This window comes from Lolium perenne, chromosome 2 (assembly GCF_019359855.2).
Source record: "Lolium perenne isolate Kyuss_39 chromosome 2, Kyuss_2.0, whole genome shotgun sequence".
Lineage (NCBI taxonomy): Eukaryota > Viridiplantae > Streptophyta > Magnoliopsida > Poales > Poaceae > Lolium > Lolium perenne.
The window spans coordinates 305069026-305082564 of NC_067245.2; the positions used below are offsets into that span (position 1 = coordinate 305069026).

The following is a 13539-nucleotide window of genomic DNA, read 5'->3' on the forward strand; positions in this document are numbered from 1 at the left end:
AGCATGGACGCTCTGGAAGCAAAGAAACGCTAGAGCTTTTGGGAATGTGAGGGAGCAGAAACGGTAGACCAAATGTTAGTGGAGATTAGAGAGGCGTTTCTTCTTTGGAAGAGAGCGAAGAGAGGAGGGAGGCTAAGTCTAGCGAGAGAGTAGGTCTAGGCGGAGCGAGGAGTGTGTGTGTGTCTTAGCACTGGAGTGCTCTCTTGTACTTGTTATGCTTCTTCTTCTATAAAGATAAAGCACGTTTTTCGCGTGCTCTAGAAAAAAAAGTACATTTTGGAACAGAGTATTATGGACGAAAAAGCGTGGCGGTTGTTACCCTAGAAACGAAAAGGCAATTGATGAGTCGACAACAAGATAAATGATGCGGATGATTTCGCAAGAGCGTGTTATGCGTACGGGATCACCGACACGTAACACGTACGTTCGGTGGTTGGGTCACCACTCACCACACTGCCTTATTGGGGTTGGATGGATCTGATCTCATCCATATATCTGCACTAATCTTCTGAGAGTTTCGGACCATCACAGGCGTAATGAGAGGCTCGGTTTCGTCTGTTGGGACGTCTGGTGCTAGGCTACGTTCCAATGCTCGTGTCCCTTCACGCGTGATGGGCGCTTGATCAGGAGGACCATCGGTGGTTAGGCATGCTGTTTTCATCGGTCAGCAGCTAGCATATGTTCAAAGACGATTTGGGGATACATTTTCGTCCGCGTCCACGAATTTCAGATCATGCTATCCCTCACACTAATCGACGCCACCAACATGAATCACCCGTTTTCGCCTCCCGCCCGAAAACAAGAAACAAATGAAATGCCGAGCTTCAAACTGAACGTACGTGTGCTAACTCTTGGGGGGTAGCATTGGGGCGCACACGCATAGTATTGCTCGATCTTCTGAATAGCACGGTGCACGTACCAGCGTACATGTCCTAATCGAACCGAAAACCCTTCTTATCCACCGCATATTTCATCGTGATTATCTGGATAGCAACATCTACATGTCGGGATCAAGCTAGAGGCAGGCTACCCTGTGAGCAACCGCATTACATCATGGAGATTTCGTCCCCTTCCAACCACGACGTCGGGTCAAATTATTCCTACGAATTCCCTGATAAATCAGGAGGGATATGCTTTGCTTTCCCGAGCAACGACTGCCAACTTGATCATTCTCGCCGGACGCCGGTCAAGATGCCAGTACGGTGGCGCTACGTTTGGTGGACATTTTAGCCTTTTAGGTAGTTTTACCTGCACGCACGCTCGGTTTAGAAATTATAGAAGGATCGATCTCTTGCGTCGGAAGCACGTAGGATGCGATCGATGGCTTTCCATTAGCGGGAATGCGTAACGCGGCTTCAGGTTCAGAGATGGCGTACGATGCCGACATGCCGGTATAGCACGTACGAAAGGTGTCATTCAGAGTTCAGCCTTGCAGTTGCGGTGTAGCTGCGGCAGGGTTGATGGGATCGTTGTGGTTGTCGGGAGTGCTCGATCCGGTCGTGTTGGAAAAATGTCAACTGAAAGTGAGCTGGAAATCCACGCTGTTCTCTTCTATCGCAAGGAAAGAGGAATTAATCTCGAGTGAAAGCGCCTCCAAGGCTTGAAGAACATTATTCTCATCTTTTTTTAGAAAAACATTAATCTCTTTCCGCCTGCTGTTACGGAAAAAAAGGTTCCTCGAACAGCAGCGAAAGGTCTTGTTCAAAAAAAAAAAAAAAGAACAGCAGCGAAAGGTCAGGCTAAGCTTGCATATCCATGTAACATTACTAGACGTGTGGATTTTGATTGACTTCAACTACCTTATGGACACTATCCCGGAAAAGTAGCCATTTTTTCAAAATATGAAGTATAGGTGTGGCCTCTGCAACAATCGATGCATCCCGGAAAAGAAACAGTGTCGCTAGCACTACTTATCTTTCAAGGGCTCCAAGAGTTGAGTCTCCTCCCGCACCCCCTCCCGTACCTCCCGCACCCCCCTCCCGCACCTCCCGCACCCCCCTCCCGCACCCAGAAACCCTAGTCTCCTCCCGTCGTCGTCGCCGGTGGCGCCGCCGGGCAAAGGCCGCGGGGCGTGGCGGCGGGCTTCCCTCTTGACGCGACGGGGACGGCGGCTGGGGGCTCCCCTCGATGCTGCGGCGGTGGACCTCCTGCCTCCCGTGTGATGGCTGGGCGACGGCGGTCGAATGAAGGAGGGGCGACGGTGGCCAGTGATCTGTGTTGCAGCCTCCCCTGCCTCCTGTCGGTGGCACACCGGTGGTGGCTGGTGGTGGGACGGATTGCGCCATCCCCTCCGTTTCTCGCCGGTGCGGGGTGGTGGCCTTGGGATTCTCCCGCGGTACGAGGATGCCCGGGGCAGCAGCCTCGGGTTCGACGGAGGAGGCGGCCTTCTTCTTTGTCGGAGGTGGTCGGCCAGGCTGGTAGTCCTGTGTGGGGGATCATGGGATCACACACATGTTTCCGGCAAGGGTGATCTAGTCCGGGGTGTCATGGCGGCCGGTGAAAACTGAGCCTCGACCTCGGTCTTGGCGGATGATGGCGGCGTCGGTCGACGTCGTTACCTTGTTGAAGGCGTCATCTTTGCCCGTCTTGGCACTACACTCGGCGAGTTGGGGATGCGCGACTGCCGGTGAAAACCGTGCTCCGACCTCGGTTGGCGGACGATAGCTATGTGTCGCGCCGCTACCTTCTTTAAGGCATCGTCGTCGCAGTCTGCGGTCTCTCACTCTTGCTGCTCCGGGGGAAACCCTTGGTCCGGGTCTCTCGGATCGGATGATGGCGGCGCGCCCTGCGTCGTTCTACCTCTTGGGGCATCATTTTTGGAGCAGCTGTTGGATGTTGGCGGTTTTCGGTGGAGTGGTGTTCATCTACCACATTGTTGGCGCTGAGTCTCAGTGGCATGGTGCTGCAGGGTATCGACGACAGATGCGGGATGATGTATATGTGCAGGATGGTGGAACCGTCTGGCGTCATTGTGGCATCGACGGCAAATCTTGCAAGGTTAATGCGATGATCTCTCTTGAAGATGGAGTCGAGGAAGACGGCGGGAACAACTCCTGTGGCGTGTGCGTTGGCGTGCGCTGAGAGTCTGCTTGACTGGATGTGCTCACCTGCTATTGCGCGGTTTGGGAAGACATTTAGTTTTGGATGATGTGAGTTGGTGTATTGTCACTTCTTCATCCCACTGTAGGTATAGGTATAGTAAGGTTTCTTCGAGATTGATCTTTTGTATTGTTTCTTATAACGTTTCGTGAATAATCTAATAAAAAAGTCGTGTGCATCCTTTGGATGCAGAAGCTGGGGCGCTATTTCCCCCATTTCGAAAAAATATAGCCACTTTTATTGTAAAGTTTCAAAAATCAATCCTTAGTTTTCATCTCACAAATCGCACAAGCTGCACAAGAAGATTAATCAGCAGAAGAATAAAGAAAGTGACTCCATATACATCATGTAATCTTCTGCCTCCTACCGTGGTTGTATATATCCATATGCGATATTGTTGCACCTCTAGAAGAAGATCGAACCGTTTGTGGATCCTATGAGTAACCATACAAATAACTGGTAAGCAATGGGCAGTTCATGTCTTGTTAAAAACCAAACATTTCTGCAATTTCAAATGGCACATACTAATGCACAAAGCCCCACACGAATATGAGATTTAGTAGACATATCTATTCCCTAGATTGTCGTACAAACCGATTTGGACCGCCATCCCAAAAGTCGGTAAGGCATAATTTCTCCTCGGTGAGTTGCAGCAACAAAAACTACTTCATCCTATCCATAATAAGTGTTAGGATTTTATTTCATTTTGGTTTCAATTTAAACTAGAACCTAAACACTTATTATAAATCAGAGAGAGTAGTATTTAAGCCATCGTGGCTTAGCATGTTTTTTTTAAGATAAAAGGCACTCAAGTGCCCGACTTTGAATTGACAAAGCCACCAACGGCGAGAACGATACAAAGTGCTGAACCCAGCTTACAAAACGACACCACACACCCACACGCACTACCGAAGAAACTACAGCCAGAATTGGACCAACAAGCTCAGCCAAAGCGCCTACGAGAACTCGGGGTAGAACTGGAGTCTACAGTGTCGGGCCGGAGCTCACTCGAGAGTGAGCCATTTTCACGCGCGCCTCAACAGCACTCCTCCGTCGCAGAAACGCCACCGGAAGCCGACCACCACCGGGGACCGACCCACGTTGCTCACAAACCGAACAGCAGCACCAAGGAAGCTCGACAAGGGAAGGGCACGGAGCAAGCCTTGCCGAAGATCGCCGAAGAATCACCTCCGTCACAACCAACGGTGAGCCTCGCGCTGTGGGCTCCAAGACGGTGTCTTCAAGAAGAGTACGACACCGGAGTGCCGCCACCGCCCGATCCGAGGATCTTGGGTTTTCACCCGGACGAAGTAGAGGGACGGAGATTGGCCTCACGACGCCTTCAACAAGGGAACGCCGTCCGCGGCCGCCGCCGCCGTGGCCCGAGGGGCAAAGGTTTCCCTTTGGCAACATCACCACCAACTACACCCCACAGCACTCGACTCGCAGACCACCACGCCGCCCTCACGGCCGTGGTAACCAGCCAGCACCAGAGTCATTGGCTCGCCCGCCAACCAACATGACTCCCACCTTCCAGGGCCGCCGCCCCGGTGTCCCAGCTCAGAGCTCAACGGAGAAATGGAAGAGAACGAGTAGACCTTCGCAGCGAGCACACCGGACCCCCTGCCTGGAAGCATCGAACCTGACTGGAGAGAGCCCTTCTGGAGGATCGGTAGACCAACAGCCCCCGTGGCTACCGGCAACACCAGATCGCTGGACGAAAGATGATGGCTTCGCATGGCACCAGGCCCCTGCCGGTCCGTGGGAAAGCCACACGCCTCCAAGCACCCTCACCAACACCGGCAGGCCACCGCCGCCGGCCAAGCTTGCTACCAAGGCAGCACACCGCACCTGACCACTGCACGCACCCACCGAAACGGAGATCCCGACCGAATCGGGGCTGGATCTAGGCTCAGAAGGGGCCCCGGCCCCTGCCCGGCCCGTGAGGCGCCAGAACCGAGCCTGGGGCGGCACACAGGGTCGCCGCCGGCCAAGGGGGCCACCAGCACGCCGTCGGGGCGACCACGTTCGTCCTCCTGAGCCCGCCGAGAGAGGAGCTCGCGCCGCCCGAAGCCGCAGCCGCCGGAGCCGCCGGGCCGCTCCGCCGAGCGACCGCCGTCACGAGCACGCCAGGGACGCGCTGTCTCCACGCCGACGCCGAGGATCCGCGCCGCCGCGCCCGACGCCTAGCGCGGCGCCCTCACCGGCCGTGGGTGGCCCGCGCCGCCACCACCGCGCGAGGGAAGGGGGCCCGCCGGCGCCGGCGCCGCACGGGCTTTGCCCGGCGACGCCCTCTGGCGGCGGCGAGACGGAGGGGAAGGGGAAGGGGGGCTCGGGGAGGGGCGCCGCCACGGGCTCCCGGCCGCTCGCAGGAGCGGCGCGAGAGGGCTAGGTTTCTTATTCTTTTTCTATCGTGGCTTAGCATGTCAAGCAACTGGACACCTCATTGAAAGAAATGCAAGGGTTTTCCGTGATGTTTTGCTCCAGCATGATCTATTATAGTGGAAATCAAATCAGAAATAGCATCATGCAAATTGGCGGACACAGATGATTTAGAAAACATGGTTGTCGAAAGAATTTCTAAAATCACCTCCGTCAATTTTTTTTGGCAAAAAAGTCCGTAAGAAGTACAAAGCGCCCCAAGCATAATATAAATTACATCGAGATCCTTGGACCACCTACCGACCACTACTACCGCTAGAGCAAGATGCAAACACATCGTTGCAGCTAGTCCCCTACGGGCCTGACATTGTCAATGATAGTTGGGAAGTTTGCGTGCACGTTCCCCAAAGGACAAGTTCCCCATAGTCAAAGTCGCCGATGTCGAACCATTGTATTGATCCGAATCTTTTGACACTAAACGTGTAACAAGTATAGACTGAGCAATATCCACCACTATATGCGAGCAACGCCATAGCCACCGACTCTAACTTTAGTGATTGTACTGCAGCACCAAGGGCAGATCCGAGGTCCCCACCCCTTCCCGCCGCCGGAGTGGCAAGCGGAGGAGGCGGGGACCTATCGATTCCCGGTCAAAGAGGGTGGACATTGAGCAGCTAGGGTGGAACCCTAGGCGGTCGCATACTCGCATGTTTCCTTTTAACATGGGCACTCCTCCCTCGATCTCTTGTTGGTAAAAGATTGAGGGGAACTTCATATGTCTTACGAAACAAAACACGCGAGTACTTTGGCGTGGCAAGTGCGGTGAAAACCCATCAAATACTTGCCAAAATGTTGGCATGGCCGCAATGGTAAACACGTGAGGTACGGTCGCCCCATAGAAGCGTGAGATCCGAATCCTATCGTGGCGCCATGCATGGAAGCTGACTCGTTAAATGTGCAGCGTGACAAAGCGCGCCCAGCGATGCACATGATACACCAGTCACCAGGACAGCAGGATGGGACAACAACCAGTACTGTACATGCGATTCCAGTACTCCTTTGGTTGGCGCCGTAGTTTATGGGAACCACCACCACCGCACCGCAGCAGAAAAGCATAGCAGAGCAGACTACCCGGCATGCAGATTCAGTGCAGGCTACCAAAACGGGCCAACGCCGGTAGCATTCGCGTGATCTCCCGATGAAGGCCGCCATGGACGTACTATGCTGCAAACATGATTCGCCGTCATCTCTCCCCACACGCGGGCTCCATAGGCTCGTACTAGGTGCGCGCGCGTACGAGGCAGTGCCAGGACACAGGCCAGCCATACGTCGCCGCGGCCGGCTGGTCACGGGCGCGCGTCCTACCTCTGTCCTCCCGGCCGTTCGCCACGCTGCACGCTGCCGTCCGTCCACAATATCTCATCATGTCTCGTACACTCGCAGTGAAACCAGCTGATTACATCCAACTAGAGTAGACTAGAATTCCGAGTATAATCATATTAATTTTTAAGTAATGTTTCTCCAAACCTATCGACTGTCATTTGATCTAGTTTTGAAGGTCTTCGACGCGATGATCTGAAAAGTGAAAACAATTCGTAATTTAAACGAATGGTTCCCAAGATATTTTATTTTCAATTAAATAATTAAATTTTTTGAGACAACACATGTCCTTCTCTCTTAGGTCATCAACAACGGCCAACCGTATTTCGATCATCCCAAGAGGAGGCGGTGCCGCGATCGGGTGGTTGCACACAAGGGTCACCTGAGGGGGTGACTGGCATGCCGTGTGCCAGCGCGAACTCGCGCAGCTGGATGGCGAGGCCATTCCATTCGTGCGAGCTGCTCCAGCTTGCTCTGTGTGTTCGCGATCTCCATCGCCTCCTCTCCTTGAGGTCATGCGGCTAGACCTCCGGGTTGACAAGCACCTCATCACCAGCACGATTTTTGTCATCATCGACACCCTCATCATCGTCACCTCCCTCATCCTCAAAGGGGTCGCGACCGAAGTCGCGGGTGAAGAAGCCAACATCGCTTTTGGAGGTATGCCCGAGAGGCAATAATAAAGTGGTTATTATAATATATTTGTGTTTATGATAGATGTTTACATCTCATGCTATAATTGTATTAACCGAAAACATTGATAAATGTGTATTTTATAAACAAACCGGAGTTCCTACTAAGCCTCTTATTTAACTAGCTTGTTCATTAATTGATGATCAAGGTTTCCTGGTCATGATCATTGGATGTTGTTAATAACAAATCATATCATTAGGAGAATGATATGATGGACACAATCATATTAAGCATAGCAATACGATCAAGTCATTAAGTTCGTTTTGCTGTAGTTCTCAAATGCATATTAATCTAATCCTTCAACCATGAGATCATGTTAATCACTAACACCGGAGAAATACTTTGATGACATCAAACACCGCTTCATAACTGAGTGGTTATAAATGTGGCATTTGGTACTCTAAAAGTGAGAGTTGAAGCTTATGGATCAAAACTGGGATTTCTCCATCCAAATGATGGGGAGATATACTCTGGGCCCTCTCGGTGAGATGGCATCCAATTAGCTTACAAGCATGTAACTATCTCACAATGGATAGCATATCATGGAATGAGTAAAGAGTACTTATCAGTAACGAGATTGAACTAGGTATAGAGATACCGATGATCGAATCTCAGATAAGTAAAGTATCACGCGATAAAGGGACCATTGTAACGAATGTTCATGGTTCTTTCGATCACGAGGTAATCGTTGAATGTGTAGGAGTCATTATGGATCGACAGGTCCCGCTGTTGATTATTGATCGGAGAGGTATCTCGGTCATGTCTACATCGTTCGTGGACCGTAGGGTGACACCCGTAAGATTCAATGTTTTTTTAAGAAGATATGGAATATGAAATAGAGGCCGAATGTTGTTCGGAGTCTTGGATTGGATCCAGGACATCACGAGAAGGTTCAGAATATTCCGGAGAATAAGATTCATATAAGGGAAGTTACTTTTCGGGGTTCGAAAAAGTTTCGGTGTTTGACTGAATGTTTGTAGAAGGTTTCGAAGGGCCACCGGTGGACCCATGACCCGAGAGGGGCTACATGGTCCGAGGGGTGTAGCCTAGCCTCTTGGCGTGGGAACTCGCGAGCGCCCCTTAAAAGGACGGACAAGCAGCTCTCCTTCAATGTCTTAGCACTAAAGCCCAGCGCTGCCACCGCATGCATTGCAGAATGGAAGGCAAGGCACACCATTAACATGGCGCAGAAAACGCAACGCCGTCACCCACAAGTACTCGCACACAGAAGGCGAAGTAAACACGGTCGCTGACAGGCAACCCAGATGGAGAATGGGGCGGATGCGTGCGCTGACCGCGTCTTGCGACCCAAAATTGGTCGCGAGTGCATCTCCGTGGATGGGCCGGTCATTTTGCGTCGGGGCAAACCCATTTTCTGTTCATGATGTAAACAGTCACCTTTAGTCTTTTTACGTCCGGCCTCTGGAGATGCCCTTATCTCTCATCCACATTTTTTTTCCTTGCGACAATTGGCGGACAGTGATATCACTTTACAGTAATTTTATGGCACCACAATAACCTAGAGAGTCCACGTTCTCGAAAGTCGGCCATTTTTAACGGTTTCCAAACGGTGAACTTCAAAAAAAGTTTTGTAGGAAGAAATGGGATTCGTCGGGCCACATTCCGGGGGGGGGGGGGGGGGGGGGTCCAACCAACCGACCTGGTCGGTAGGAGCGGGACGCCGCACACCCTCCGCCCGAGCTGGGCCGAGCCCAATAGGTAACACTTTGTTTTTTCGTTTTTTTTCTCTTCTCTTGCTTTTTCTGTCTTTTTTCAAATATTTATGTTTCCAGCAAAAACCTAATTTTTTATTTTAAAGTCTGAACAGTTCAAAATGTTGTAATTTTTTAAAATTTGAACAAAAATTAAAATAGCCGAACAATTTTCAAATTTGAACAAATTACAAAATTGTTTTTTTATTTTTTTGAACAAATTTAAATTTTCAAAACTTTTCAACTTTGAACATTATTGAAATATGAACATTTTTCGGATTTGAACATTTTTCAAGTTTGAACATTTTTCACATATTTTTCGAATTTGAACAATTTTCAAATTTGAATAATTTTTAGTTTGATTTTTTTTCAAATTTGAACAATTTTGAATTTGAACAATTTTTAAATTTGATTTTTTTTGAATTTGAACAATTTTAAAATTTTAGTATTATTCGAATCGGAAAATAAACAGAAAAATAAAACAGAAAAACGAAAAACAGGAAAGGGAAAAAGGGAAAAAAGACCTACCTGGGCCAGGCCCACACCCGCGCGGGGGTGTGCGGTGCCTACCAGGCGCCGACCTGGTCGGTGTATAGGTTTTACCCACATTCCGAGCTGCAGATATGAGCTCCTTGCCAACAGGCTTGCCGCACCATCAGCCGTAATTCTATTTTATGGGCATTTGGGCTTTTATTTTTTTTAGATCGCTTTGGGTTTTCCTGGGAGACCCATTCCAGTTTCCAGTCCAGACCGTTTCGCAGACGCCTAGCCTGACCCCTCCACCCTCCTCTCTTCCAGCCGCAGCCGCCGACCGCCGGAGAGTATCGCGGTCCTCGCCTCCCCCGGCCATCCGCCACTCCTGCGAAGCTCGTACCTTTCGAGGGATAGTAGAGACGCTGCCAGCGGGGCTGGGATGGGGCACGAGGTACATCTGGGCCTACCGGGGCCCTGGGCGGAGGACTACCGGGAGAAAGCCGACCACTACACCACCAAGATCGGCGGAGTACCCGTACGCCACTTTCAATTCGTTTTTTCTTCCTGTCTATACTTATTCATCTTCGTTTTGAACTTCAGAATCGCTCACAGAGGTGAAACTTCGCGCTCCTTGTACACTGCTAAGCTTGTTATACTCCTTCCTTATTGAGTTATATTTGTTGAATCTTCTGCAGGATTGGCCAACCCAGGATATGGGCATCGAACCTGAGTTGCTCCATTGCAGATTATGTGGGACCAGGCTCTGCCTTGTTGCTCAGGCGAGACTTCACTACTAATTTCCAAGATTTGAAGCATGTCTTAATAAATGGATTACTATGAATTTATGATATTTGGACCTCGGCTACAGTGCCCTAAATTCTTGCTGCATAACTTTGTTCTATGACTATAGCAAACACCTGTATCTCAGCACTAGTAGTTTTGCCATAATTTTCTTATACGTGTGTCGTAATTTCAGGTTTATGCTCCTGTCGCCAAGCTTAACATAGAGGAGAGGACACTATATGTGCTTGTTTGCCCGACGCCAAAATGCAGCCCTAATTCTCAAAGGCAAGTGTGTATGTGTCTTTACAAGTTTTCTGATCTTTCTTATGATTTAAGGTTAGTTTGTCTGACCTTGGATTGTTAATTTTTTTTCCTTCAGTTGGAAGGTCCTAAGAGTTCAGAAGTGCCATAGTGGTATGCAAACAAATGGCTATGGGGATGAATTAGTCGAAAGGAAAGAAAACGTCTCCTCAAATGAGCCTGCTCCTCCAAGTTCTGCGGGAAAACATAATGAAGAAAACAAGAATAGCAATAGCAATGGAAATGCTGATGATTTTGATTTAGATGCCTTGGCTGAAGCACTTGAGCAAGCTGCAACAGTGGCATCCAACACAAAGAAGAAAAACAAATCAAAGCGCGCTAATCATGTCCCTGCAAAATGTTCTTTAGTGAAGGAGAAAGTAAATGACCTGAATATACCAGGTGAGGAAGATTTTTGAAGAACCCATTACTGCAAGTGTAAAGTCCGAGTGCTTTTGTCTCATGAAATTTTCTTTCTGCAGTTCTTCCTTGTTTCTACATCTATTATGATAAGGAACAATCAAGGGGCAAAAGCAACGTGTGCTCAAGTAGCAAAGAAACAGTTTTGGCAGAAGATATCTTGGACATGGGAAATGATGAAGAAGAAAAATGGGAAGGTGAAAAATATGAATATGATAGCGCTCCTGGTGCTGACAGAACTTTCTTAAAATTCAAGAAACGATTGGATGCATATCCTCAACAATGCTTTAGGTAGAACTCATTGGGTCCTTATATAAGTATCTTTTGAGCCATGCTACTTTCTAAGTGTACATCTTTATTTTCAAAACCTGAATTGAGTTTTTGTGTGTAATACTCTGTAGGTATTCTTTTGCTGGAGAGCCATTGTTAGCTGTGACTAACTCACGAGATGTTGGCACATGTAAACTTTGTGGTTCACCACGCCAATATGAACTCCAACTGATGTCCCCATTATCATATTTTCTCCACCAAGCTGGTGATGGCTCCTCAAATTGTGGACCTAGTGCCTGGAGTTGGCTGACTCTTGTTGTCTACAGTTGCTCCAGGGTATGATCTTTAATCTGTTTTATTGAAAATGATAAAGTTTAACGATCTGTCAAGGCTACTACTGTAATACCTCGGAACCAGCCATATTGCTTCATAATTTGGTGAATATGCACAGTGAACATCTGCTTTTGGACAACAATAACTTTGAAACGTTTAGAATGTCAAAATATAAAAGGACGTACCCAGTGCTGAGAGCTCCCGCACTGTGCGGGGTCTGGGGAAGAATGTCAAAATATAATGCCATCAAAACATTACTTCAGATTTGTGCTGTGAAATATTCATCTATCCTGATTGATGTTTGTTTTGCATTTCTAGAATGACGGGGTAAGAATAAATAGATGTCATGTAAAAGATTTTTTGGAAATAGTGAAGTCTAAATTTAGAGTCTGGATGGTCTCAATGTTCGAATAACGACTTTGTTAGATTTTAGGTTGTTTTTCATCTCATAATCATTAATAGGCACAAGAAATGCCAGATATGTATTGAGAAGTTGTGTATTACCATTTATTATTTTCTAAGGTTGAAAAATAAAATTTTGTCTACGTTTTCTATTTGTTTATAAGCAGCTTGTTTTCTTTGTACGTTGGAGTATATCATATACCTAACATTAATCTACCGTGCACAGAGTTGCTGTCCTTCATCTTGCGGTGGAAAACCGGGCAATTGCTGCTGGGGAGTAGTGGAGGAGGATATAGTGATGCAGGAGGATGAAGCATGTAATGCGTAACTTGTTTAGTAACTAGTCTGAAGTCTGAACCATGTCTAATAATTGTTTCACCATTATCGTGATGTTCAGCTATCTGTAATCCTTTTCTTTTCCTTCTTGTAGTCAGTCAATTCGACGAGTCAATTTTGTAGAAGTTCACCGGGGTATAGAAAGTTCATAGTCTCAATTTATAAATTTAAAGGTGGAAAACGTAATTGCACTGTAATTTAAACTCTCCATTAGTTTGTTTTTATCTGTCTCCTCTGTAGCTTCAGGTTACTGTAAGCATATTTTATCGGCCATTAGGCTTTTCATTATTTTTTGATCCTTTGGGCTTTCACAAGAGACCCATTTGGTAGAAGTGTATGTCGGTGACGACCGCGTCCGGCGACTGCGCCCGGATGAGCGGCTCCTGCACGGGCCGCATCAGGGCCTCGTTGAAGGCGGCGGCGTCGATGCGCCACGCGTCGCCGGGCGCCGCCTTGCTGAGGTTCTCCACGCCCTCCGAGATGCCATCCACGGCCGGGAACGGGTACGTCGCCGCCTTGACACGCGCGGCCGCACGTCCATGCCGCTGGAGCAGCGATTCGAGGAGCGGGAGGTTCCTCGGCGTGACGGCGACGGTGGCCTCTACGGCGGCGTCCGAGCTGGCCGTGGTGAGGTGGACGGCGAGGTCGGTGAAGGGCCCGATGTGGCTGGTGGCGAAGAAGGGAAGGAGCAGGAGGCGCAGTTTCTTGCTGCTGCTCATGGCGGAGGTCATTTCGTTTTCTTTGGCCGAGGTCGCACGGGTGATATAGTAACGGAAATCCTACACCAACGTTTTGAGAAGGCGCTAGTTTCAATGACGCATGGGTAGTTGTACACACTCTCTTCCAGCACTGCTAGTCATTTGTCTGAATCCTATATAACTAAAAAAATGATCCCCACTATCCTATTTCTCTTAACATGCAGCTATGCTACATCATCATGTGTCCACTAACTTGC

The 13539-nt window shown here is 48.9% G+C and overlaps 2 protein-coding genes across 2 annotated transcripts; one reads left to right on the forward strand and one right to left on the reverse strand.

Annotated features, from left to right (window-relative positions):
* The first annotated feature begins 10000 nt into the window (after positions 1–10000).
* On the forward strand, positions 10001–12808 carry LOC127336958 (uncharacterized). The gene is made up of 7 exons (XM_051363824.2): positions 10001–10275; positions 10436–10519; positions 10717–10808; positions 10903–11225; positions 11306–11534; positions 11645–11849; positions 12475–12808. The coding sequence occupies exons 1-7, from the start codon at positions 10180–10182 to the stop codon at positions 12574–12576; spliced, it is 1131 nt and encodes a 376-aa protein (XP_051219784.1). The 5' UTR covers positions 10001–10179; the 3' UTR covers positions 12577–12808.
* A 49-nt stretch (positions 12809–12857) lies between these two features.
* LOC127329651 (UDP-glycosyltransferase 79A2-like) lies at positions 12858–13329 on the reverse strand. Its single transcript, XM_051356134.2, has one exon. The coding sequence runs from the start codon at positions 13313–13315 to the stop codon at positions 12893–12895; it is 423 nt and encodes a 140-aa protein (XP_051212094.1). The 5' UTR covers positions 13316–13329; the 3' UTR covers positions 12858–12892.
* Between the last annotated feature and the right edge of the window lie 210 nt (positions 13330–13539).

Coding starts and splice junctions, on each gene's coding strand:
- LOC127329651 (XM_051356134.2), bottom strand. CDS start 13,315: ATGACCTCCGCCATGAGCAGCAGCAAGAAACTGCGCCTCCTGCTCCTT.
- LOC127336958 (XM_051363824.2), top strand. CDS start 10,180: ATGGGGCACGAGGTACATCTGGGCCTACCGGGGCCCTGGGCGGAGGAC. Junction 10,520..10,716: donor GGCTCTGCCTTGTTGCTCAG/GCGAGACTTCAC, acceptor TCGTAATTTCAG/GTTTATGCTCCTGTCGCCAA. Junction 11,535..11,644: donor TATCCTCAACAATGCTTTAG/GTAGAACTCATT, acceptor AATACTCTGTAG/GTATTCTTTTGCTGGAGAGC.